General features: G+C 61.5%; 1 protein-coding gene across 1 annotated transcript; it reads right to left on the reverse strand.

The window, feature by feature from the left end:
* Slc7a5 (solute carrier family 7 member 5) lies at positions 1 to 25,871 on the reverse strand. The gene is made up of 10 exons (XM_027933247.3): positions 25,320 to 25,871; positions 15,041 to 15,166; positions 7,818 to 7,923; positions 7,290 to 7,334; positions 6,629 to 6,752; positions 5,856 to 5,959; positions 5,409 to 5,505; positions 4,162 to 4,311; positions 2,659 to 2,836; positions 1 to 1,656 (listed from the first exon to the last, which is right to left on the reverse strand). The coding sequence occupies exons 1-10, from the start codon at positions 25,852 to 25,854 to the stop codon at positions 1,601 to 1,603; spliced, it is 1,521 nt and encodes a 506-aa protein (XP_027789048.2). The 5' UTR covers positions 25,855 to 25,871; the 3' UTR covers positions 1 to 1,600.
* Between the last annotated feature and the right edge of the window lie 374 nt (positions 25,872 to 26,245).

The following is a 26,245-nucleotide window of genomic DNA, read 5'->3' on the forward strand; positions in this document are numbered from 1 at the left end:
GAATTTTAGAATCTGTCGCATTTCTTTAAAAACAAAAAGACCCCACAAATAGAACTCCCCACCCCACCAGCCCAGTGTAACAGGTTAGCATTAACACAGAACAGAAGATGTACCAGCCACGAGTCACTAGCTCTGTGGACGCCACAGTGGATGGCCAAGGTGGCCGATACAGACGCGGTGACAATACACCACGGCTCCAGCCGGCCACCTGAAATAAATAAACACGGTGCCAACCGTACCTCCACGTTAGTAAGTGTTAGGAGGGGTGGAAAGACAGGGGACAAACAGAGGCTGTCAGGCCAGGGTCTGCTATCCTAGGCCCTGGGGACTGTCGGCCATGCCTGGCTGGACAGCAGAGACTTCCCAGATGGGCCATGGTCCTACTATGCTCCTGGACACTAGGCGGCAAGTCAGAGTCAGCACCATGGACACAGGCCCCAGAACCAGACGGACCCCTCTGACCTGCCTCGCAGGTGGGGGTCCCACGACCTAGCCACACCGCACCCCAGGAACACGCTGCACCCTGCCAAGTGGCTGGCACTGCCCTCCTCCTGGGGGGGTCAGTGGTCTGAAGCTGAGGTTGAGCCCCCAGTGCAAGACAGGAGCCTGCTGAGCTCTTCACAGGCCTCAGAGAACCTTCAGTGTGACCTGAAGAGAGGAACCGCTCTCTGCGGGTGACTTGCAGGGACTTCCTGACAGCTCAGCAACAACAGTGTGGCCAGATGTGCTGGCCAGGCCTCAAGTGCCCCGGGGCACAACAAAGACAAAGCCCACCGGAGGCAGGCAGAGAGAGGAGAGCCCAGGAAGGCTTCTGAGAGTGGGATGGGGCACGTGAGGGGAAGGCGACACCCTGGCCACGGGGGAAGCCAGCCCAAGGCTGCTCAAGGGCTGCTGTGTGGTCAGTGGGAGGCGTGGGAGGCAGAGGCTGGGCTCCCCAGCCGTGCCCTGCCTGCCTTCCTGGCTGTCCCTAGATGCACACAGCCCCATGGTCAACCCCAGGGACAGGCAGGGCTGGCTCTTGCTGCTGAACGTTCGTTCTCTAGGGTTCGCAGGGCAGGAGCCATCGAGACTTTAAGGCGAAGACACAGCCAGGGCTCTTCTCTCTCAGCCCTACACCCGCGCTGGAGGGAGGAGGGCCGGAGCAGCCGGAGGTGCGCCCGCCAGACAGGCACTGCCACGCCAGTGCAGGTCCTCAGTGCTCCTGTGCAGCCCCAGCGTCGGGTCCCTTGGAGGCACAAGGTAGCTAGCACTGTCGAGATGTCTCCCACCTCCTCCTGACCTCTCTAAACAGCAGTCAGTTGGTGGCACTGACCTGACCCCAAATTTAAGTTGAATGCAGATGAACAGGGAAGGGAGAAGGCGGTGGGCCCCACGGGGGAGCCACCAGGCCTGCCTCAGCTCACTGCTGGCACCGTGCCCGGGAGCCACCAGGGACATCCATCTTCCAGGACACCATTCGTACCAGAGTGTTCACAGCTGCTGTGGGTGCCGCCCCGGGCAGGGACGGTGAGGGGACGAGGAAGACCGGGAGCTGCTTTCCTGAGGGCGCGTTGTCTGCGGGTGGCCTTCGCGTGCTCCCTGCCGCAGCGTCTGCCACCAGCTAGGTCTCCTGCGGGACCACCTGCATGAGCTTCTGGCAAAGGACGGTCACGGAGACTGCGGGGAGAGGACACAGAGTGAGCGCAGCCAGGCCACGGGCTGAGGCGAGGACCCACAAGCCCAGCTCCCACCCGACCTGTCCCCACACCGTGCCACGCTGCAGGAGGACAGGAACTCCAAGTTTTGTGTGGCCCTCCAGACCGTGTGGTAAGCACTGGCGCCTCCCCCGGGGCCTCCTGGCCAGCAGCACATTCTGCAACTCTCCGTCATGCCAGACTGCCCGGGCCAGCGGGCGGGGAGTGTGGGAGCAGGTGCAGCTGCCCACCCCAGAGCCCTGTGACTACAGAGCAACCTGGTGGCCTCGCCACTGTGCGTGTGCCTGGCCCACACTGCCCATGTCACCACTGTGCCCTGAGACCGGGCTGCCTGTGAGGGGCCCCTGGCACTGTCTCCTTTTTCTTTGTGCTGCTGGGGACTGAACCCAGGGCCTCACACAAGCCCGGCCAGCGCCCCCCCCAGAGCCACCTCCAGGGCCACCCTGGCACTTTCTACGCAGAGCCTGCCTGGGGAGGGAGACTGGTGGTTTCAGAACAAGGTTTCTGTCCTAAGTCTGCTCTGGGTGTGACCCTGCATGAGATTCCACAGGGACCCGGGCTGGAGGGAGTGTCCTGCTCAAATGATGGGTGGCTCAGCCCTTGGTGTGGGGTCTCCTCGCCTGCACAGGGGCCACCCTAGAATCTTACATCACCCAGCGCTAAGGTGCTGGCAAGGCCGGCCTGTGCGGACTCTCTCAAGCCTGGCCTTCCACACGGTGAGGACAGGGCCCACCACCTTCTCCTGCTCTGCCCAGGAAGGTCAGGCAGTGTGTCAAGGCCGGTGAGTGACAGTGGGCACTTCTCTGGCAACAGCAGCCTGGTTCTCGGGAACCCCTCTTTCTGAGATGAGCTGCTGCCCAGCTCTTGAGCTGGGAGTAGGTGGGTGTCCTCACCACTGACACCCTGCAGTGGCCAAAGGCCTGGCTGGTGCCAGCCCATCTCGGCCAGCAGCCTGGACACTCACAGATGCCCTGGAGGAGCCACTTGGGCTTGTTCTGCCACCAGACCCCGAGGAAGTAGACAGGCAGCCCACTGAGGATGATGGCGAAGCCAATGCCACATTCCACAGGTGTCTTCCAGAAGGACACGGCGATGAGGAACAGGCAGGCCAGGATGAAGAAGACCGGCATGGCCAGGTTCACCTGGGGACAGCACGCAGCAGGGCGTCAGCAGCTGGGCCTGGGCTCCTCCCGACCACCACACCCCGCAGTGACCTCCACCAGCCCACGGAGAGCTCCAGCCCATGTCCTGTGGCCAGCGGCGGGCCACCCTGGAGCCTCCCCGGGATCCGCGCCCGCCCCACCCACAGCCCTGGCCAGTGCCTGTGCTGACAGGGCAGACGCTGACTTGCACCTTCCGCAGGGTCGGCCCCGGGGCACCAACTGAGCCCACGTCCGTAGCACTTCACCCCGGCCCTGGCACAGGCACCAGGCATGGAATCGCCCCAAGTCAGCAGAGGAATGAAAACAAGCAGCCAGGCTCCGGGGGGTGGAGGGGGGCCTGCTGGTTCCCACATCACAGACGCGGAGCCTCTGGCAAGGCCTGGCCACCCACCAGCAAGCACAGAGTCCTGCCTGCCTAGAGGACCCTTTGTGGATGGACCAGGCACTCCTGCCCCAAACCCGCAGCCTGCAGACAGGCTGGGGCAGAAGCCGGGGCACGGAGAAGGCGGGGGCCGTAGAGGCCTGGGCAGCAGAGCCAGGCTTCTCCCCATCTGTGGGCGGTGCCGACAGGCCTGTTCTGAGAGCTCTGCTGTCCTGCACCCACAGGCGGCCAGGCTCAAGGGAACCCACTCCACGACAGTGCCCAGTCCCCTGGGAAAGCGTGCCCGCAGGACCTGGTGCCTGCTCTCCAGGGCCAATGTGGCTAGTGCTGGGGCCTGAAGAAAGCCCTCCTGTGGACACCTGCCCCAGCTATTGGGCTGGTCCCTGTGAAGGGTGGGATGTCTAGCTGGCCACTCCTCCGACAGCCTTCCTGTGGGCCAGCCTTCCTGTGGTGGAACCTTAACCACAAGTTAAAAGGTGCTACACTGGCTACCTGAGCTCCCAGGCCCAGGGCAAGGGGAGACCAGGGCGTCCTGGGCACTGTCACAGGGCTCCCTCCAGAGAGCCAGGCTCTTCCCGTCTCTAAAGACAGCTGGGGTGGGGTGGGGACAGGGCAAGGCCTGTGGCAGGGGCCAGTTATAATGACCTGGTCCCAAAGGGAGCTGGCCAAGTGACAGGAGCTGCTGCCAGTGGCCACCTGTTGCTCCCAGGACTCCCAGTTGCGTGCCCCCTCCACCGCTCACGATCGCGAAGCTGACTGCAGTTCTCAGAAGCCTCCAGAGGGTAGCAATGCCCTTGTGCTGGGGGGAGGTGGAGACTGGGAGGTCCTGCGGGTCCTGCTCCTGCCTCAGGCTCCTCGGGACACTCCAGCCCTGCCTGCTCTCTGCCCGGGGTGCAGGCTGGACCCACCGCCAGGCGCTCACCTTGATGGGCCGCTCCAGCTGAGGCTTCTTGAAGCGGAGCCAGACCATACCGATGATGGCCAGGGCCACACAGAGCCAGTTGAAGAAGCTGAAGAAGTTGATGACGGAGAAGATGTCTTTGGAGAAGGCGTACAGCAGGGTCATGACGCACTGCCAGGAGAAAGGGGCTGGCTGAGCCCTGGGCAGGGACGTGCCCGATACAGGGAGGATGTGACCAGCCTCAGCCTCCAGCACATTGGGGTCGTGTGAGGTGCAGAGAGGCCAGGAGAGCGATGGGCTTCCAGGACAGTGGAGGTGCTGCCCACAGAGCAGGCACAGATGCCTGGACCCAACACTTCTCGCACACCCTGCGTCAAAGCAGCAACCTGGAACTAAACTATGCACCCACCAATGGGGGATCATAATAAGTACAGAGCACTCACACTACACAGATGGCCATTTCAAAACCAAGGTCAAGCTGGCCCTTTTAAGCATGTCCAGAACTTCTGTGATACTTCTCTCTTTAAGAGGTGGAGCCTAACCCTGCTCCCCGAGGAATGGCACTTATGGACTCACTTTAACAAACAGGCCCAGGCAGCAAGGACAGCAGACCCGGCCAGGGCTAGGCCACAAAGCACACGGCCGTCTTGCTCTCTGGATCATATGTGCAGCGGGAGCCAGTGTCCCATCGCGAGGGTGCCCCCAAGCTCCCTGTGGAGAAGCCCGTGTGCCCACAACCTTTGGCCTCCTGTCCACAGCCCCTGCCATGCCCTTGGAGGGCAAAATGCCAATCAATTGCAGACATCAAGCTCTGAGAGACCAAGGTGGGCAGCCCGCGCTGCTGCTGCAGGAATGTGGGAAGGTAAAGGCTTTGTGCTCTGGGCCCCGGATTGGGTGGCTGTCACACAGAAGCAGAGAACTAACAAACAGGTTCAGAGAAGGGGGGAGAAAAGTGCACGGTGGAGTCCTGGGTGCATGCCCCAAGCCACAGAGGTGCCCGGACAGCCACGGCAGTGGGGCTGTCTACACCAGCACGTGAGCAGACTTAAAGTGCCTTCTCGGTGCCCGGGGCCTGGCTGACTAGAGCTCCCAGCCCCTGCAGCATCCCAGTCACAGTCCACGGCTCAGGGACAGTGGCCCTTTCCTGGCTGTCCCAGTCCTGCTCACAAGGTGGCGCTCTGGCTGCTCCAGAGCCCAGAGCGCCACTGTGTACAGCTGGACAACACGGGTGGCAGGGCGGAGGGTGTAGGGCTGTGTGGCAGGCTTACCGTGAACACAAGGGACGGCATGGGTGTCAGGAGCTGTGGGTGGATCATGGACAGGATCGAGGGCAGGTGGCCTTCCCTGGACCCCACAAAGAACAGCCTGTGCAGAAAGCAGTGAGCAGTCAGGCCCACGACCCCACCCGCAGATGGAGGTGCCTACAGACGGCAGAAGGGTGGACCGCACCCAGCAAGTTGGGTCCCAGGGGCAGGGGCAGGAACCCTGGTGGCCTCCCTCCAGCCCTCCTGGTGTTACTCCTGCAGTCCAGGAAGGGGCCTGCAGGACCCAGCAGTCACACCAGCTCCAGGGAGGGAGAAGGCAAAGGTCACACTTCCCGTCTCCCTGCCATCCCAACCTCTACACGCCACAAACAGGACTTCAAAGCACAGGCTGTAAAGAAGATGAGGGGCTGGCAGCCGGGGCGACTCCCTCGACCCCAGGCGGGCACTCACCTGGAGGACGTGAACAGGGACCCGTTGACAGAGCCGAAGCAGGACAGGCCCACAAAGACGGGGATGATCCAGGACATGACTCCCAGGTGGTAGTTCCCAAAGTCCTGCAGGGACACAAGGACGTGAGCCCTGGGACCTCACCAGGGCCGACCCAGGACCCACCTGGCCTAATCCTGGCTTGTGCACACACAGCCATCCCGGAGATGAGTTCTGGACTGTGGGGACAGCTCAGGACAGTGGCCCTTCCCTGGCTGTCCCAGTCCTGCTCACAAGGTGGCGCTCTGGCTGCTCCTGATGGCAGGCCCTCTGGCTGGGCCTCCCTGGGTTGCCTGGCCACGCCCAGCTGGCCTGTCGCCTGACCAAGAGCAGGTGCCGGCCTGGGGACGGGCCTGGGGACGAGGATCTGCCTGCCTCACTTGGGGACTCTCACAGGGCCTGGCACGGGGTCTCTGCAAGCGCGGGATCTAAATCAAGTGAGACTCAGCCACAGCAAGGACGCATGGAAGGGCAAGGGGCAGGAGCCACAGAGGCCAAGGACACAGCCCAGGGGCAGTCTGTCCACCTGACCAGGAGCACCCAGACACGCTGATCATGGTGGTTTCAACGCAGCCAAGGTTGGCCACACCTCTGGCCAGCGTGGGGAGCCCTCCTGTGACACCTTCCATGGAGACTGAGGACAGCCGCACGGCCCTTCCAGGTAGGTGAGAGGCTTACATGCGGGGACAGCCTGGTCTCGGGCTCTTTGACCCCGGGGAGGCGGGCGGCTGTCTTACCACGGCCACAGCCTCGGATGTCAGCATCTGCTCAGTGGTCAGCGTGGTGAAGTAGGCCAGGTTCGTCAGCACGTACACCAGGGTGACGATGGGGAGGGAGATGATGATGGCCAGGGGCAGGTTCCTACAACAGGGAGGGACTGGTTGCTGGAGCACAGCCCTGCGTGTCCCCACGTCTCAGCTGGCTTCTCAGGCAGGGAGGGGCCAGATGCCTGGGCCTGGGGAGCTGGGCCGCCTGGCTAGTGGCTCCATCCGCCTGCCTCGTTGCCCCTGAGGATGGGGTCCTGTCTGAAGGCCCCCAGCCCTGACCAGTCCCCACCCAGGAGACCCTGGAGGCCAGGGCTGAGAGCCACCTCCGGGGGCAGGGGGACCTTCACACACACGCTGGAGTTGTCCAGAGGACAGAGGACCACCCTTTGTGTTCCTGGGGCTGCCGAGGGCATCAAATGCAGGACAGGTGTCCCAGGGGCACATGTGGTCCACTCCCAGGGCAAGGCTTATTCCAGTTCACACAGGTGGACGGGGGCCCAGAAGCCAGCCCCGCCCCGTCACCCTAATTGTGAGCACCTGGCACAGCTCCCCAGAGGCCGAGTCGAGCCCACCAAAGGGTTTAGATGGAACCAGCTTGTCCCTGTGACTTGTCCCTCACCCCTCCACGTACCTGTAGGGGTTGATCATCTCCTCTGTGACAAAGTTCAGGTAATTCCTAGAAATCAGGTTTCATTATGTCACCCCACAACCATTAGGAAAAAGACACAAACCCAGCAGGGAGCCCCATAACCCCTGCACGCCCCCTCGCTCACCCATCAGAGCCAGCCCCGGTGAGCAGGGAAGGCCAGTGCCTGGGTTCCAGGTGGATGGCTCTGCGTCTGCCCAGTTGGGCCTGGGGGCACCTGGCGGTCACTCCCACCTGCTCCTGCTCTCCCGCATCCCTGCCCACCACTCACCTCCCTCTAGCACCTTCCCACCTGCTGGCCCCAGAGCTGCAGGCAGGTCCCAGTTGGGGAGGCTTCCAGCCTCTACCTTGTGCCTGTTCCGAGGACACAGAGAGGGACACAGGAGTCCTCTCCCGCCCTTTAGGGCGGCCTGGGGTGCCCTTGAGAGGGCTTCCAGTGTCTGTCCTTCCTGTCCCCAGCTGCACACTTGAGTGCTGTGAGACCCTGAAGTGGCCAGACGTCCTGGAACCTACCATCCTCCGTAGGCAAAGAGGCCACTGTACAAGGCCAGCACGATGTTGCCCACGTCCAGGTTGGTGCCTTGGAAGGAGAACTCTGGGTTCAGATTAGACACGCCACCTGGCAAAGACCACAGAGGAACACTGGTCAAAGGATGCCAGGCAGGGTCCTGCCGGGAGGAGCGGGGCACGGAGCGGGGCACGGGAACAAGCCGACGGCCGGGCGGGGCCTCTCCCTGCCACCACCTGAACAGCCTGCTGAGCCCCTCCCTGACATGGAGGGGCATGGCCTGGCCAGAGCCTGGGCCACTCCAAGAGAGGACAGGCAGCTCTGCAGACTTGGCCACTGCTGCCCATTCTGGTCAAGGTCACCACTTGGCTCAATGATGGTGACCACCCCATTTGCCAAGGGACCCCAGTAGGTTGACAGGAGAGAACACTGGGTGGACCCACGAAGGGTCCACTTGTCATTCACCCACCTGAAGCCTGTGCTTCAAAGGCAGCACAGGACCTCCTGCAGCTGACACTGCTGGGGCCCCTTGGAGGGTGGACAGCACTCCTGTTCTGGGTCCATGTTCTTACAGCGCTCTGGGCCTGGGAGTCTCCCGTAACTGGGCCGGGAGGCTGAGGACCCACCTGCCACCAGGACTGGCATCCTGAGAAAACCTCACCCAGCCCCCCTCCCCCGGAACAGCCTCCTGCTATCCTGGTTACACTGTGGTCAGGGGCCAGGCTTCAGGACAGGCACTTTCAACAGCGCCTCAGCTGAGCTGCCCACAGCCCCTCTAGGTCCTAACCCACCTGCTCTCCAGTGGAATATTCTGGAGTACCTTACATCTAAGGGCCCAGCCACGTTCCCAGCGCCTGGACCCTCACACTCTGCTGGGAGGGAGGGCATCTGTCCTACAAGTGGGGAAACTAAGGCATGGGCCACGTGCCAGGGGTGAGGGTCTGCCAGCCTGAGTAAGCCCCAGGGACTAGGGACACATGCCTGCCTGCTGGTGAGCAGCACTGGACCAAGCCAGCACACAGGACACTTCGGATCCCTGTCTTACCAACGGGTCACCACCACTGCCCTCCAGACTGGACAACAGCAGCCTCTTACCCACTAAGGACAAGACATGGGGCTGGGGACATGCTGAGGTCTCCTAGTCAGAGCCAGATACCTGCAGCCCAAGACCTTGGTGACTCCAGTGCCCATGTGGCACACCACTCTGGCCACCAGCTCAGGGTGCAATCATCACTCAAGACGGTCCCCAGGGACAGAGTTCCTACTACAGGACAGGACTTCCTGGGACTCGGCTCGACTTGGTGGCCTGAGACGGCCACGCGCACGCTGGCTGCAGATCTCACTGGCTCCTGCGGGAAGCTGGACCAGCTCCTCCCAACCAGCCATGTGGCTCTGTTCCTGGGACAGTGTGGCTGTCCAGGTGCAATGGGACAGTACCCCAGACCACATACCCGTGAGCCCAGCTGCTCAGCCCCAGCTTCCCACCTGCCATCGGGTGGGAGACAGTGGGAGGGCAGGGTCAAGTCCCCCGAGGGGTGAAGCGCTGCCCAAGACTGTTGGTGTGGGCCCCCAACTGACACTGAGGCCCTGGATGCTGGCTGCCCTGCCTGACCAGGGACAGAAGGGAGCATGGGGTGCAACAGGTGTTCAAGGACCTCAGCAAGCAGCAGAGCCCAGGAGTGTGGCCAGCCTCCGTCTACACTGGGTACTGGCCCAGGAGGGAGGCCACAGCTCCGCTGGCCACTTGACCAATCACAGGCTACCTTCTCCCCACAGGTGCCACGGGGTGGTGCTAGGTCTGCTGGTCTGGACCCCGGGCTGTCCCTGGGCTGGGGCTGGCACGGCCTGATGTGGTTTGGGGGTGACCGTACACAGCCAGGGCTCTACCTGCCCCAACTGTGCCGCTCAGCCACAGCTCTGCTCAGGGAGGCTGGTTCCTGCCCTCTCCAGGGCAGCCAGAGGCGGCAAGGCCCCCCACGCAGGGTGGCAGCGGTTCTGTGGGAGGCTGGTGCTGGCCCCAAGGAGAAATGGGAGACATGCACCCTCCTGAGAAGATGACCCCAGAATGGCAGTCCCACCCGCGATGCCTGGACACTTTCCAGGTTGCCACAACTGGGTGACACAGAAGGGTTCAGGTCAGAGTGGCTGCTCAATGTCTGGAAACGCATGGCGCAGCCCCAGGCTGGGTCACACTGGCCTGTCCCCCACTGCCCAGGCCAGGCAGAGGTGACTCCCACAGCCTGCCGGCGGTCAAGTTCCCATGGATGGAAAGGGCTGCGCTGCCAGGTCAGAGAACGGACAGAAAGGAGAAAGTGGGCCTAGCACCAAGCAGCTCCCACCACGCTGAGGTGCTGGGGCCTCACTGCCTCCTCTCCTGCTCTGGCCACCCAGGGGCAGCGACTCCACGCCAGGCAGCCCCTTAAGTCCCTCCCCTGGGCGTCCCCATCCCCACCCATAAAACGCGCCTTCCTGAGGGGCTGGAGGAAGCCGAGCCCAGCAAACCAGAGGCCGCGTGGCCCTGGGAGCTGGTGGGGCCTGAGAACTGGGGCGAGGGTGGGCGTGTGCAGAGACCCAGGAGAGAGGTTTCAGGGAAAGAGTCCAAGTCCCTGTCACACATTGCAGCCATGGGAACCACCCACCCCGGGGGACAGGGAGCTGCCCCTGACAGATGCCAGGAAGGGAGGGTCCTCTGATGGCCAAGTGCATAAGGGAATGGGACTGAGAGTCAGACTCTTCCCACCCGGGACGTGGCCAGCCCTGTGGCCCTGACTCCGGACAGAGCTTCCCCATGGCCACTGTGTCCCCCGAGATCTGCTTGGCCCTTAGTGTCGAGGAAAGCCCTGGCTACAGCTTGCCAGGGCCCAGGCCCGGGAAACCCGTGATCTGGAGATGGCCAGCTCTGAGCTCACCCCTGTGCTCGGAGGCGGGGGGAGCCTCAGAACCCCAGCCCAGCCCAGCCCAGGAACACTTGCTGCAGGGAGGGGACCTCGATCCCCGGCAGCAGGAAGGCCACGCTTCCACTGGGGACAGCTGCCATCCTGTCCCTCACTCTGCCTCTGGGCTCCAGCACGGCGGTCAGGCAGAGGAAGGCGCTGAGCGCGAGGCTTGCCACCTGAGGGCAGGGGGAGCCCTATCTGAAGAGATGGTCTGAGCGGGTGTCCCCACCACGTCTGGCACGGAGAGATGGAGGCAGATCTGGGCCGAAGCAGCCACGGCTCAGGGACGCCTAGAGCCCCCTCCCCCCGCCCCGGGCTGGAACCCTAAACCTAACCCTCCCCAAGGACTCTGGTTTCAATTTTTTTTTCTTTGGACTTGAGACCTCCAGGACGAGGCAGACGGGCATCTGCAGTCCATGGAAGCAGCCCTTTTGCCTTAAGATAAACATCGGCTTTCGCAGCCACCCAGGCTGGGGGATCCTACACACCAACAGGCCAAGGTGCCCCCACTGTGTCTCGGACATGCCACCCTAGTTCTGGGCACTTCCCTATCTGGAAGATGGGCTGACCCTTGGCTGGTGCTAGGTGGACACTGGTGGGGCCTCAGACTCAGGGCCTCCATTGCTCTGTGTGGCTGCTGGCTCAGCGGGCTCAGGAGAAGGCGCAGCGCCGGCCACCCCAGGGCTCCCTCTGCCTGTCCCCTGGCCTGAGTGCAGGCCCACATCACTCTGCCTTCGCCTTAAGTCTGGGAACGTGGACACGGCAGAAACCTGGTTCTGGGGATTACGGCTGGGACCAGATGGCATGTGTCTACCACAGTGAGTGGCACTGGCTTCTGGAAGTCTAGGAGCGGGGACTGTGGCTCAAGGCCACACCCCTTGCCTGGCATCGGCGGCCCTGGCTTTGACTCCCAGCACCACACGTAGGAACCAGCCCCTTCGCCTGGAGAGCAGCTCTGCACAGCAACCCTGAGTAGGAAGGCCCTTCCCAATCCACAGCCAAGGGCAGTGGGCCCCTGCCAGGGCCATGGCAGTGACCGCCCCTCGTCCTGCTCGGGCTCCCCAGCCTGCATCCTGTGCTGACTGGCCCAGGGCACTGGAAGCCCATCTTCCTCTGATCCCACCCTGCTGGCACAAGTGGTACATGTGACTTCCGCGTCCGTCATTCCTGCGATGCAAGGACGCACTTCAGAGCTCTGGAGGAGCACCAGCAGGAGAGCGGCCTCCCTGGGCAGTAGCTTCCTCGACCACAGAGGCCCCATGAGGATGCCACATGGCCTGGCACTCCTGTCTCCAGGGCCTGGGTCACCCGCTGTGGAGGTCTGACCCTGAGTCTGGCATGAATCCAGAGGGTGCCCGGAGGCCATGGGGCAGGCCAACCCCGTTCTGGAGTGACCCAAGTCCACCTGAGCCCCCACGTCAGACCGGCTCCCTGGACCCCTGTAAGGGGGGGCTGGCCTGGGGGGTCCCTCTAAGTTTTGCTTTGGCAGCCTAAGGCTGAGCAGTGGCTGGCTTCTTCTCGGTGAAGCCCCTGGACTATTTAGGATTCACTTTGAGGATCCCACCCCTGCTGGCAGGGGTGGCCCCGAGCGCAGGTCTCAGGAGGACCGAGTCATGCCCCCAGCTCAGACGATAGAGCCCTAAGACTCCTTCAGCTGCGGTTGGAAGTGGGCTTGGGAGAAGTGACTGAAGGCAGAGAGGACAAAGGGCCCGGCCCTGACCCACAGGAAGTGTCCTTATCTGTGGAGACCCCAGGGGGCTCGCTCTCTCCACCAGGTGAAGTGACTGTGGGCAGGTGCCTTCTACAAGCACAGGTGGCCCCTGGCTGGAACCAGCCCTGCCAGAAGCTGCTCTCAGCATCCAGGGCGTAAGGTCCCCACCCTGGCCACCCCAGCTGGACTCCAGGTGCCCTGGCCCCGGTGGGAAGCCAGCAGGAGCCTCGGTGTCAGGTAGAAGGGTGGTGCTGGCTGCTGGCAACCTCTCGGGTCCTTCAGGAACAGACCTGGAGCTGGACTCTCCCGTAAGGCCTCGAGGCCCCAGCACCGTCCCCAGCGGTACTCAAGGACCGGGGACAGGGCTCAGGGCTCGTGACCCTGCATGCCACAGCGGCTGCTCGGGAGCCACAGGACTGCCACTGCACTTCTCTGAGCCTGGGGGACCTTGCCAGCCTAAGAGCTCTGTGAGAACACTCGCTTCACAGACCAGGAGTGCCACACAGACCCTTGTTCCAGCCCTTGGCAGGTGACCCGGGTGGGAGTCTGGGCCCTGGGTGGGCAGCACTCAACCTCCAGGACACCTGGCAGCGAGGGGGTCTGACCAAGACTGCTCCCGGGAGGCGCGTGGAGGAGGAGAAAGGCTTCAGGAATGCCTCTCCCACGCCGTCCACCCAGCCGAACTGCTGAAGAAAGATAAGCAGGTCCCGCCCCGGGTGTCGCGGCCGGTGCAGCCACAATGGCCGCCTTGTCCCTCCCCAGCAGCAGTGCGGGGAGAGGCCCTCCTTCCCACTCCCACTCTGGCCTCAAAAGCCACGTTCCAGCCGCCCACTCGTGTCTGGGAACAGCCTGACCCTGGGCCAAGGCCATCGGGCTGTGTCACGAGTGAGGGCCATCTGACAAGATGGCCGAAGGCAAGTGGCGCCCATGCCCCACACACTCGTCGGCCACCCCCTCCCCGACCTGGTGCCCTGGGCTAACCTGCCCCATGCGCGGACCCCATGCTGACTGCCTGCATCCGAAACGCCCATCTGAGTCGCGTGCGTCCCGAAAGCAGTGGACTAGACCCAGAGGCTACGTGGAACTGCGGCCAGGCAGCACCCGGCCCCCGCCCCCGCCCAGGGGCACCCCTGGTCCTAACACCCACAGAACAGCACTGGTCAGGACGATTCTGCCGTGCAGCCAGTCGCCTGGGGAGAACGGACATTCCAAAGGGTGTTTCTGGGCGCCCCACCTGGCCGTCCAGAGCTTTCCTGCTCACAGGTCATGGGAACACCAGCCCAGGGGGGCAGGGCCATGTCCTCGTGGGCTGGCACATGAGTTGCAGAAGTCCTGTGAGGCCAGTAGGGAGGAGGGGTGGCCAGGCACTCCTGGGTTCGTGACCTTCCCCCAGAGCCAGGAACAGTGACAGGAAAAGGCCAGCGGGACCCCTCTGCCTCCAAGAGCCCGAGGCCAACCTCAGCACTCAGTGTGTGTCTAGGGCCTGTGACCAACCGAAGGAGGACTGTTTGATAAGACCATGCAGGTTCTTAGCTACGGAACATTCCACAGCCTGGAAAGGAAGGGGGCCGGCCCGCAGCAAAGGTGCAGGAGGTGGCAGGCGCGTCTGTGTGTCAGAGCACCCAGGAAGAGGCCCAGCAAGGTGGCCTGTCCATCAACACCTCCAGAGCACACCTGCACAGGACTCCCATTCACTCCTCCCAGGCCGCCGAGAAGGTGGCCAGGGAAAGACTCTGACACCCAGTGACTTGCCTAGAGCCATAAGGTCACCACCAAACCTGGGTCTGTACCTTAACAGAGACGCTCCCAGCGCTGCTGACTTGGCCCCGAATGTTAGAGGCCTCTGTCTGTACATCTGATCTTTTATTTCCATTAAACAGAGGAGGACTGTGTTCATCACCTGCAGGCCCGGTCTCCACACCACTCAGAATATGCCCCCAGCTGGGTCCCCACTAAGGTTCGTGCTATCCCCCTGGGTGACACTCCCTCTCAAGGGGCTCTCAATAATCCTCCAGGGGTTTTTGGTGGGGGAGGGAAGGGGGAGTACTGAGGACTGAACTCATGGGCCCTGACCACCGTGCCACATCCCAGCCCTGTTTTGGATTCTATTCAGAGACAGGACCTCACTGAGTTGCTCAGGCTGGCTGGGAACTCAAGATCCTCCTGAGCAGCTGGGATCAAGGTGTGCGGGCCCAGGGACAAGGCTGCTGCATCTGCCAAGGAACACCCACAAGAGCTCCCTGGAGGCCCTTTCCAGGGCTGCCAATGACAGCCTGCGGTGTGACGAGGAACCCAGCTCAGTCACAGGGCAGCAGGCCACACACAGGACACAAGTGTCCTGGCCCTCCCTAGACGTGGCCTGAAGGTGCCCCGATGGTGAGCACCCACAGCAGAGAACGGAACTCCCGCCCTGCTCCCAGGGCTCCGGGTGCCAGTCTGCGCACACACTTCCTGGGGACCTGGAGGGGCATCAACCTTCCCAGAGGACTCGCCCCATGTGGGAGCATGGTGCCAGGGCAGGGCCCACCTGGCTGGGGCCACGCAGCAGGTGCCTGCACCGCCTCAGGCCAGCGCCACTCACCCTTCCCGATCTGGATGAAGCCGAGCAGGATGATCAGGCCCAGGGCCAGGAGCTTGGCTGCCGCGAAGGCGTCCTGCACGCGGGTGGCAGCTTTCACGCTGTAGCAGTTCACGGCCGTGAGCAGCACTGCGGAGACAGGGCAGGCAAGGTCAGGGTGCCTCGGGCTTGGGGCAGATCCAACAGAAACAGTAGTGTCCCCACCAGCCCCCTCCCCCCAGTTTCAGGTTTTCTGGGACTTGTTTGGATCAACTTCCTGGTTGAAGGTCAAAGGTTGGAAACACCAAACTCTCAAAAGAGCTGGATCCCAGGTGCCCTAGGCTGGGGCAAAGGACTTCCTTTTACTGAGCTGACCTGCCCTGAGGGGCAGAAGTGCCCTCCACCGGCGTCCTACCCAGCCCACCCCTGCGGGGAAGTGCCAGCTTCAGACTCAAATCAAAGAAACTCTGCCCCTGGAAGAGGGATGCATCACCTCTGCCCCCAAGTGAGCTCCTTGGGGTCCCATGAAACAGGGGGCCACCTGACAGGCCAAGAGGGAAACAGGACAAAGTGGACGCAGCCACCATGGGTGGCAGGAGAGGAGCAGGAGCCTGAGGCAGGAGGCCTCCCCACACGGGGCACTCAGGTGGGCTCAGGGGACAGACGCACGCTCCAGTTGCACTGCTCCCCGGCTAGCAGACACCCAGACAGAAATCCACACGGAACCTCCTGCAGACGGGCGCAACTGCACCTGGAAACCCTGAAACCCAGTGCCCTGGAGGGCCAGGCGGGCATACCGCATCTGCAGGAGTCACGGGCTCAAGCCTGCACCCGGTCCTGCCAGCCCCACTGGACATGCAGCCCTGAGCCAGGGTGGGTGGTGGGCATCTCAGTGTGCAGGAGCCACCCGTGAGAGCCGTGGCACAGCCGTCCTACGCGTAGCTGCTGAAATGAGGTCAGCTAAAGGGCCACGGCTCCTCCCTCCTCCCTGGCTGTGGACCTCCTGCGCTCCCAAGGGTCCCCACGCCCAAGACGCCAGCTCTCCCGGCCACATGGAGCCACCCCAGTGTCTACCAGGGAACCCAGGCAGGCCCTTCCTGGGGACTGCTGTAAGGTGGGCAGTACAAGGCCTTGGAAGGCCTGCTGGACTCCACAGGCTGCAGGAAGGTCTGAGAGGCGCTGAGCTGGCCTTTCCTGATCCCCTACGCAGCAGAGCTGCCAGAAGGCCAGGTTAAGACGGGCCTGACAGACAACTGGGGGCTTCTCTGCTAGAGACATTTGCAAAGTTTGAGAAACAGGCTTCAAACCAACAACTCCATGAGGAAGGAGAGCGCAAGCCCCCTGGCAGGCGGGCCCTGGGGCCTCCTGGCCCCCGTCTCCTTCGGAAGCACCTCATTAGCTGGCTCCCTGACTTCTCTGTACTGGGGCTGTTGCAACGCCCGACAGGTCACTCTGCCTTGAGAAGGCATGGTTGACGCGTGCTGAAGGTGGTCATTTTGGCTACTACAAGGACACGTTTGTCCCTGAGCCCCCTCCCTGACACAGCGAAGAGGGTACACGTTGGGGGAGGGGGTGAGCGGGGCAGGCCTTCCCAGGGCTCCCAGCAACACAGCAACGCTTCTAGCCTGGCACCTCTCTGCGAGGCGGGGGGCGGGTCCTGCGTCTGCAGGAGTCTCACATTTCCTGATAGGTGAGTGTGTCACCACGTGGTGACTCAGCCCCTCCTCTGGCTCCCCGCCTTCCGGATGAGGCAAGAGGCCAGCGGATTGCATCACTTACCCATGTGGGTGGGCAGGAGAGTGGCAAGCAGCCCCAGCCCTCATCTCCACAGCCACCTCCAGAGGCCAGGAGCCCAGCAGTGGCTGATTGTGCCGAGTCGCAGCCGGGGACCTCCCCCACCCTCGGAGCCCAGGAAAGAGGGCAACCTGCAGAGGCCACGCTGGACCCCACACCAACACAGCAATCCCTGAGAGGCCCTTGTGGCCACCCCAAAACCCTGCCCTGGAGATCCAAGCCAGCTGTTCCCTGGCTCCAGCTGTTCTGAGCCAGGGCCAAGTGGACAGAGCCAGCAGGTGCCAGACCACGACCACTCTGGGCAGAGCCCTCTCCCGACATTAAAAAAAACGGTCACTGGCAGCCAGGGTGCCCGGGGCAGATCACTCCATGATGCAGGTGAGGCTGTGCTCCCCGTGCCCTTTCTCAAGATCCAAGACGAAAGGCAACCTTAAGTAAATAAATGGCATCTTCTGGACCTTCCCAAGTCCTACAGTCACAGGACACTACCCCGAGGCTGCCTTGAACCTCAGCTGCCCACCCTCAGCTCCCCCAAGGTCAGCTGCTCTGATGCCGGTTCGTATGAACTCACCACCTTACAGCAGGTGACACAGAAAGCAGCTGTGCCACATCAAAGAGGGGGGCACGGGCAGGAGGCTGGCGCCCTCGGGGTACCCTGTGTGGCCCCCGATAAGCGCAGCTGCGTGGGCTCACAGCAACAGCTGGGGCCCGGGAGATAAGGCAGTGCCCTCCACCACGGGTGACCCAGCCAGGCTCACCCCAAGGCCAAGCCCTTCTGGGGCTCACCCCAAGGCCAAGCCCTTCTGGGGCTCACCCCAAGGCCAAGCCCTTCTGGGGCTCACCCCAAGGCCAAGCCCTTCTGGCCCGTCCTCCTCTCCCAACCTCATGTGATGAGATGGCTGCAGGGACTCCCGGGTTCAAAAGTGACAGAGGGTCTCTAGGCAGCAGCAGGCTGGAGGGATCCCTGCCTGGCCAGGCCCCTGCAGTCACCCTCCGATGAGCTCCTGCCCACCTCCTCTCTCCCCGGCTCCAGGTCCCAGCTGCACCCTCCAAACAGCCCCTATCTCCAGGCCCACCTGGGCAGGGCGTCAGGGTGTTCTTAAAGAGCAGGACACACTGCCCCACGCAGGCAGGAACACTTCTGGGGTGTCTGACTGCACCAGGCCGTGTGGCAGGCCCCGCTGGGACATCTGGGACGCAGACTTCTGTCCCTTCCAGACACCACAAAGACAGCGGCGCTGCTGTGACGTCTTCCAGGGCCCAGGAGTTAAAGGCACAGGGACTCTGTGGGTGTCAGGGTCCACCCATCAAAAGGGTCAGTACTCGGGGCTGTGGGGACGGTGCAGCCTCAGGCAGGTGGTCTGTGTTCTGAACTTGCCAGAAGAATGAGACTGTTCTGCCCAGGACTCTGCCCACAGCACCACGCCTCCGGAGGCCCCTGAGACAGCACAGGCGAAGTAGCCAGCAGGATTCACTGGTTCCAGGAAGCAGGGCCAGCCTGGTCCAAGGGCACCAGGCCAAGAACAGAACCAGCTGACCACTGCAACCAGAGCTGGCCAAGACCTGGGCCCAGGCTGCGCAGGGGCTCCCTGCCAGCCCAGCCCAGCCCAGCCCAGCCCAGCCCAGCACCTGCCAAACAGGACGCTGGGCATGGGCCCAGATCTGTCTGGCATACACAGGGACCCCATAGGCTGAGCATCCTCACCCCTGACACATTCCCCAGGGCCCCAGCAGGGACTCACTTCCTGCCTGGCACTCGTATCCCTACGGGTACCAGAGGGTAGGCACCTCATGACCAGTTAACACCTGGCTCACGGGACCAGAGTCCCGAGGGCAGTGGAGAGAACTGGGAGCACAGCTTCGACCAGGCTGGGCCTGGCCAGGGCAGGGGCTCTACCTGGCAGGAGCCCACCTGCATACTTGGAGGGCCTGCCTGTGGTTTCTCCTGGACTCCAGAGAATATGCCTGTGACCCCATGACACCCGTCCTATCCCACGTGGACGAACCAGCTCTGTTCCTGCTGTTTCCCCACCACTGGCCACTGGGAAAGACAGAACCTCAGGGTGGTGGAAAGCCGTTCCAGCAGGGAGCCACTCAGAGGGGACCCCAGGAAGCCTCCCTGCTGCCAGCCAACAGGCTCCCGGGATCCCGCCTGGGCTGCCCACCTCCTGCACTGGCCACCCAACCTTCTGTGGAACAAGGACTGGGGCACACTGTCAAGCTCCCTGTGACTAGCTCGTGAACACAGGGCTTTGTGTTGCTCCCTGCCTTGGAGCAGGCCTTCTGCGTGCCAAGCAGGCTCCTCACCACCCCACGCACCTGGCCCTTCCCATTTCTGACCAGCTGTGTCCTGCACTACCTCGCAGTCCCACCAGCATGGGAGTGGGATGTTAGCGGCTGTCCAGAATGGGGTAGGGACTTTCTTTTTAAAACAGGCCAGAAAGAAGCAGACTTACTACAGTAACGCAGCCACATCAATGTCTATAGCAGCTCAATTCACAATAGCTAAACTGGGGAACCAACCTAGATGCCCTTGGATAAAGAAACTATGGTACATATGCACAATGGAATATTACTCAGCATAAAAAAAGAATGAAATCATGGCATTTGCAAGTAAATGGATGGAGCTGGGGAATATCATGCTAAGTGAAGTAAGCCAATCCCCCAAAACCAAAAGTTCTCTCTGAAAAGTGGATGCTGAGCCATATTGGGGAGCTGGGTGGGGACGGAAGAACTGTGACTGGGAAGAGGGGAGAGGAGAGGGGGCATGGGGGCAGGAAAGATGGTGGAATGCGATGGACATCATTACCCTAGGTACGTGTGTGACTGCACATATGGTACAACCACAGAAAAGAAGAGTCGTGCTGCAATTGTGTGCAATGAATCAAGCGCATTCTGCTGCTGTACGTACCTAATTAGAATAAACCAATTTATTAAAAAATAAAAATAAACTCTTAAACATCTGCAGGCATCCTACGTGTCCCGAGACAAGCAGGGGACCCTTGAAAGGAGACTTCCTTCACCATGTTCTTCAGAAGCAAGCGTCCCGGGGGACAAGGGTTCCTGAGGGTCCCTGGTTCTCTGACTGGCCGGGTGGCTATGGCCTGTTACCTGACAGGTCTCAGCCTGGCCTCTACCCATAACAGGAAGACTCCCTGCTCTCTTTATGGTGAAGCAACATTTGAGCCTCATTTGTGCGGCCCTGTTAAGATCTGACTGGTCACCGCAGTGCCCCTTCAGAGGGCTCAGCACCACTGGCTGAGACAGGGGCTCAGCACCACCAGCCAAGCGCCTGGCCCACAGCCCACCTGCCCTCCCAACCGTGCTCCTCCAGCAGTTAAGCTAACCACGGAAGGAAAAGGAGGGCAGACCTGCTCCAGCTGCAGGGTTGCGTGGAAGACATCTGCAGTACCCCATTTAACACCCTCACTTGAAGGTTGAAGTAATGGAACTCAGAGAGGCTATCCATTTGCCAAAAGTCACACAGTAGTTTCTCCTCAGGAATGATTACACTCAAGTCTCCTAAATCCTATGCCCAGGCCACTGGATAGGGGTCACCCTGGCTGTGTCAGAGAAGCACAGAGCTGTGCAGGATACGCCCTGCTCAGGCTTTCTTGGTGGCCGTGGGTCCCCCCAGCCAACTCAGGCTGACAGGCTCCTAAGAGGGAACCCAGTGAGCAAGTCCAGGAGCCTTCCAGCTCTGCAGCCTGGCCCGGTGGTGCGTCCAGGAGCGTATGAGCAAGGATGCATGAGCAAGGGCGGATCCACACTGGCCTTGGGCGGCTGGTGATAAAGCCCAAGGGCCACACTTGGGCAGCTCACACCAGATGGTCTTAGCAGTGACAGAGGTCAGCCAGCCCAAGGTCAGGGTGACTCAGGGCGGATAGGGTTGCTCACATCCTGCCCCAGGAGCTAATTCTTCACATAGCCCAAGTCCCAGCCCAGAGGTGGGTGGGTCCCACACCGGGCAATGCCCTGCCTGGGGCAGGCCTCATGGAAAGGGGCTGGGGAAGGGGGCATCTCACAGGCCTGAGGTCAGCGGATGGTCAGTGTGGAGGCAGGGGCCACAGCTCTGGGCACCCAGCCTACCCTGGCCTCAGCTTCTCCAGGTTTAAGTGGGGCGATTTCAGAGAGCAGAGACCAGGGTGGCGAGGGCGGAGAGCTCTGTGCGGGCAACACTGTGGGCCGAGGAGCCCCGTGCTCACAGGCTGGCGGGGCAGAGAGCCTGCACCTTCTACAGAACTACCCAAGGGGTCTGTGAACCAGAAAGAAAGGGTCAGGAAGGCTCGCCACATCTCTCGCCTGCCGTGGGGTCACGCGCTCTGTGAGCCACCCCAGCAGGCCTTGGCCCCAGGTCCCGTGATGAGGCGTGACCCGCTCAGGCGGCAGCCACACTTTCATGTCTGCTGGGAAAGCCGGATTTCAGTGCTAATTACAGAGCTGTTGGCTGTGATGCTGGCGCCCACTGGCACCTCGGGAACACCACAGCCTCTGCCTGGCTCAGGCGGGGTCCCAGCTACGATGGCTGGCGAGGGTTCCGCGGGCCTCAAGGGACAGGCCTTTATTGAGAAGCCAGGTCTACAGGGGTGGACACCCTCAGAGTGGAGGAGGCCAGCAGGCAACTCTAAGACTGACTCCTTCCATCCTTTCTGGTCCTCACCCGCGTGCCTTGGTGGCATCAAGTCAGCTGGCCGTGGCTAGTTCCACAGCCTCCAAGTACCCATCTTATGCACCCGGACCTTCTAGGAGGGGCTGAGCAGCCAGGTCTGGCGTTTCTCTAGCCAGATCGCCCAATGCCAGATCATCCAGCACTTGTACTGAGCACGGAGCCCAGAGCTGCAGGAGAAGACGCACCAGTGCTCTCCTCTCCTCCTTTCTCTTTGCTAAAAGGCATGAGTGAGCCCAGCGGCTACTTCAGGTCAGGAGAGAACAGGAGACACTAAGAACCTAATGGCCCACATCCTCACTGATGGCAGGATGGGCCAGGAAACCCTCACAGACAGGAGGCTTGAGGGAAAGTTCTCAAAACTGACCCATGTTGCTCCTGACCTGACACCTGGTGGAGAATGTTGCAGGTCACAAGTCCTAGACACCCACCGGTTAAGAGTGGCCACCAGCCTGGCCCATGCTCATGAGGTGAGGGGTGGCAGTTAGGTAGACTCTGGGATCCTGGCTCTGGGATCCCAGGTGAGCCTGCCCCTTTCAGCTGCCTGAGACCAGAGATTCATGGGGCTGTTGGTTGGCCATGCATAAGTGGGGGTGGCTGTCATAGCAGGTAGTGTCCCATCCCCACCAACCAGGAAAGAGTGGGAGACTGTCTTCAGCATTAGAGAGCCAGTCCCAGACCAGGTCCCCCACACCCACTGGCTTGGTAGGTGACCGTGGTGGCAGAGGGAACAGTGAGCCCCTTTGGATGCCTCCTTAAGAGCTCCCTGGGGGGAAGGCGGCAGCTGCCCTGGCCCAGGGCCTGCCTGGAACTACAGCTGATTCCCCACTGGGAGGCCTGATAACTGCCGGATCTAATCCCCGCCCAGTGAGAATCTCAGCTTGTCTCTGTGACTGTAGCCTATAAGATAAAATCCAGCATCACCTGAGTTCCAAGTGGCGCTGCCTGTCGTCACTGCACAGTAAGGAACCCACAGAACCAACCCTTGTTCCAATTTCACATGCCACCAAGACAGCAGCAGAGGGGACGTCTCTCCCCCTTCAGGACTGACAAATTCAATGTTCTATGACCTGGGGCCCAGGCCAGGCCACAAGAGGAGCTTCTACACTTCACCATTTGCAGGACCCCTCAGCGCATGCGGGCCACACTGTTCCTTTTAACAAGTGGAAAGAAACTTTTGAGGGACAGGATGGAGAGCTAGAGATCAAACAGCAAAAATGAAAGCTTCTCCCCAGCATCTGCGCCTCCCGTGTTGTCAGCAGAAGCCTTGCCAAGGCAGAGTGAGGTGCAAGCACAGGTGAAGACCCAGATGCCAAGGTAAGTGACCACAGTGGAGAGACCCCAGGAAGGAGGGGCACAGAGTGCCCTTGCTCTTCCTAGGGGGAACCTGCAACCCTGCTTTACGGAGCACCAGGACGCACTTCCACAGGGGTGTCAGGCAGGTGCTAGACAAGGCTGTCCTGCAGACCCCTCCCTTTGTCACTAAAAATCCTCCTTCCATCAAACACCAGAGCAACTCACACATACCCGGCATGCAAGTCAAGTGTCGACGGCTGATGGCACATGAGACTGGGCCTACGAGTGGAGGCGTTGCTAACTGACATCAGCCCCCTCTGCACCCCAGAGGGTGCAGGACAAAGGCATTTCCACCAGCTCACCCTAAGGCTTCACCTACTGGGGCCACAGGGACCTGTGAAAGCTATTTAGGATCTATTTCAAAGCCCTGTATCACAAAACACCTCCAGGAACACCTGGCGTGGCAGCTTCCTGGGAAGGCACTGTGGCTATCCATGCCATCTGCTCGGAGCCAGGAAACCCCAAATGCTGAGCACACTTGGTGCAGTCCTATGGTTGCTCTGCAGCTGAAAAGCAGGTGCTGACCCCTGCCTACTGACCTGGAAACCCTGCACTGTCACACCAAACTGAGTTGTGCACAATGATCCAACTGAGATTGAAAGAGTAAGTGACTATGTTTATGGCAGCGAAAGCTCCAGAAATATGCACTGTTAGCCATGGTGTGGTGGGCGGCTGGAGAAGGAATTTGGACCAGCAAGCAGTCTGACTCGCTGCACATTGGTATGGTCAAATTTTTACATGGTCACCTATTCATATATTCACCTTTTATTAGAAAGAAGACTTTAGCAAACCTCCACCCTAACTGCCCACTAGGCCAAAGCAGCCTTTCCCACAACTTGCCAGCACCGTCAACACTTCGACTTGGCTCCCAGGGTCCATCTTCCCAGACAAGAGAGGAGGCCCTTTAACAACATCACCAACCAGGCCTAACCAAGACACACTACCTAGAAATGACATAACCGGGCAATTAAAATCCTCCTACAGACAAAACAGGCAAACAAAGTATTCTATGCTAGAGGCTTGTTCTGTGCGCGCACAGCACACAGTCCAGTGAGTCACCCCAGTGTCTCCTGGCCCACCCAGAAGTCACAAGCTCCCTCAGCTCCCATCCAGTGCACCCTACTGTGGCCTTCCCACCAGGCTCTGGGTGCTGAGCCCCACATTCTGGAGACAACCCTGCACCGCTGCCTGGTCCTCTCTTACACCTCAGGAAGGCTTCAGAGCCTAGAAGCCCGCACAGCCCACTGGGTTTTTGCCTTCTGCATCTTGAGTTTGTGGAGTATGTGACTAGAGAGGAAATGGTCTCCAACTGTCTCTCAGCCCCGAGCTCCCATAGCACTGCCCTTCAAGGGCCACTTCCAGGACGCACACAGACCCCAGAACTTCACGGATACAACCCAGAACTCTCAGCATCACCCTGCCAGCCATGTATGCACCATCGAGGTGCAGGAGAAAAGCCCAAGTGCTTGAGTGTTCAGGGCAGTGCGTCAACTGCAAATGCAGGCTGCTCAAGGCTGGCCATGGGATGAGCATGAGTGGCCCAAAGCCAAAATATACAAGTTGCATATATGTGTGTGTGTATACGGCATTTACTACACAAGATTTTTTCATCCTGAAAATCCCACAAGAATACTGTCTTGAAAAGCAGCAGTCCTCTCTGGCCCACTAGTATAGTGCCCACCAACATGATAAAAATGCCCCGGGGTGGGGATGTGGCTCAAGCAGTAGCGCTCTCGCCGGGCATGCGTGCCTGGGTTCGATCCTCAGCACCACATACAAATAAAAAGATGTTGTGTCCGCCGAAAACTAAAAAAATAAATATTAAAAATTCTCTCTCTTAAAATAAATAAATAAAATGCCCAGTGGCTGTTTCTTGGCAAACTTGGGACCCTCTAAGCCCACCCAACCCCAACACACAGATTTAGTGTCAGGCAACCTTCAGAGGAACTCAACGCTGCTGCTCAGCCTAATGAGAACTCAAGTTCATTACTACTTTTCTATGAGTCAGCCTGTGCACTGATTCCTGACAGGCTGGTTTGGAGGACAAAAATGAATGATTTCTTTTAACTGCAATTTCCCTCTCGACAACCAGTCAGCAACTGACGCTGAAAAGGAAACCAGTGGTTCACTCACTCCACGTGGTGCCCTGAAAGAGGCAGGGCGCACTGCTCTGCGGGGCCCGGGAAGGCTGGCGCTGCTTGAACTGCTCAAGTCCTAACGGATTAGGTGGGGAGACCGAATGCCCGCTGGGGGTCAGCGCGCAGGCCTCGCTGTCAGAGGTCTTCCCGGGCCGCCCCAGAGTGTAAACCAATGAATGAAACGCACGCGGGTTCACGGACCAGCGACTTCGGGGATGGGGGGTGGTCCAGGTTAGGGATACCAGGAGGCGGGACTGGGGAGCAGAGATGCAGCGTTGTAGGAAGCGATCCAGGGGCCCCGGGACGCAGGGGCCCGGCTCGTGCCCGCCCGCCGGGGTCCCGTACTCACGCACGCAGAGGCAGGCCACGAGCTTGGCGGCCTCCTCCGGCACGGGGCAGGTGGGGAAGAGCGGCTTGAGCAAGTAGGTGGCGAAGACGAGCGCCACGATGTACTGCGAGGACGGCCGGATGATGAGCAGCTCGATCCAGAGCTTCAGGAAGGCGGGCAGGGAGCCGTACACCTCCAGCATGTAGGCGTAGTCGCCGCCAGACTTGGAGATGGTGGTGCCCAGCTCGGCGTAGCAGAGCGCGCCCACGATGGAGAAGATGCCGCACACGGCCCACACCACCAGCGCCAGCCCCGGCGAGCCCGCCTCCTTGAGCACGCCCGTGGGCGTCACGAAGATGCCCGAACCGATGATTGTGCCCACGATTATGGCCACGCCGTTGAGCAGCGTGATGTTGCGCTGTAGGGTCACGCCCTCCTCCGCCGGGTCGCCGCCGTCCGCGCGCCGCGCCGCCAGCATCCTCTCCCGCGCCTGCCGCTCCTCCTCCTCGACCGCCGGGCCCGCCACCGCGCGCCGCTTCGCGCCCGCGCCCGCCATGCTCGCCGCGCCGGCCGGCTGGGCCTGGACACGAGGTGCGCGCCGCGGACGAACGAGAAGCCCGCGCGCCCCCGAGCTGCTGCGTCTGCGCCCGCACTACCGGCCGCAGCTTTTTATCCCTGCGCCGGAAGGCCCCGCCCACCGCCGCCGCTACCCTCCCTCCAAGCCCCGCCCACCGCCCTCCGCGGTTGGTCCGCCCCAGTAGGCCCCGCCCCTTATCCAGGGCACGCCCACCGCCCACTGGTCCCGCCCTGCCGAGAACCGCCCCAGCAAGCAGCTTGGAGCACGTGGAGCGTCGCAGACCGGACCGAGCTGGCGGAGTCCGGGGGACCAAGTTCGGGGCTTGCGCGCCGCCCCGTCCCAACTCCCCGGGCGTGCGGGCCGCCTAGGG

Source organism: Marmota flaviventris, chromosome 18, assembly GCF_047511675.1.
Source record: "Marmota flaviventris isolate mMarFla1 chromosome 18, mMarFla1.hap1, whole genome shotgun sequence".
NCBI lineage: Eukaryota > Metazoa > Chordata > Mammalia > Rodentia > Sciuridae > Marmota > Marmota flaviventris.

Bases quoted from the DNA above. Each gene is read 5' to 3' on its own strand.
- Slc7a5 (XM_027933247.3), bottom strand. From the start codon at position 25,854: ATGGCGGGCGCGGGCGCGAAGCGGCGCGCGGTGGCGGGCCCGGCGGTC. The intron at 5,960-6,628 runs GTAAGACAGCCG...GTGTCCCTGCAG, and splicing joins CATCCGAGGCTGTGGCCGTG to GACTTTGGGAACTACCACCT. The intron at 1,657-2,658 runs GTGAGTGTCCAG...CTCTCCCCGCAG, and splicing joins GTGGCTCCTCCAGGGCATCT to TCTCCGTGACCGTCCTTTGC.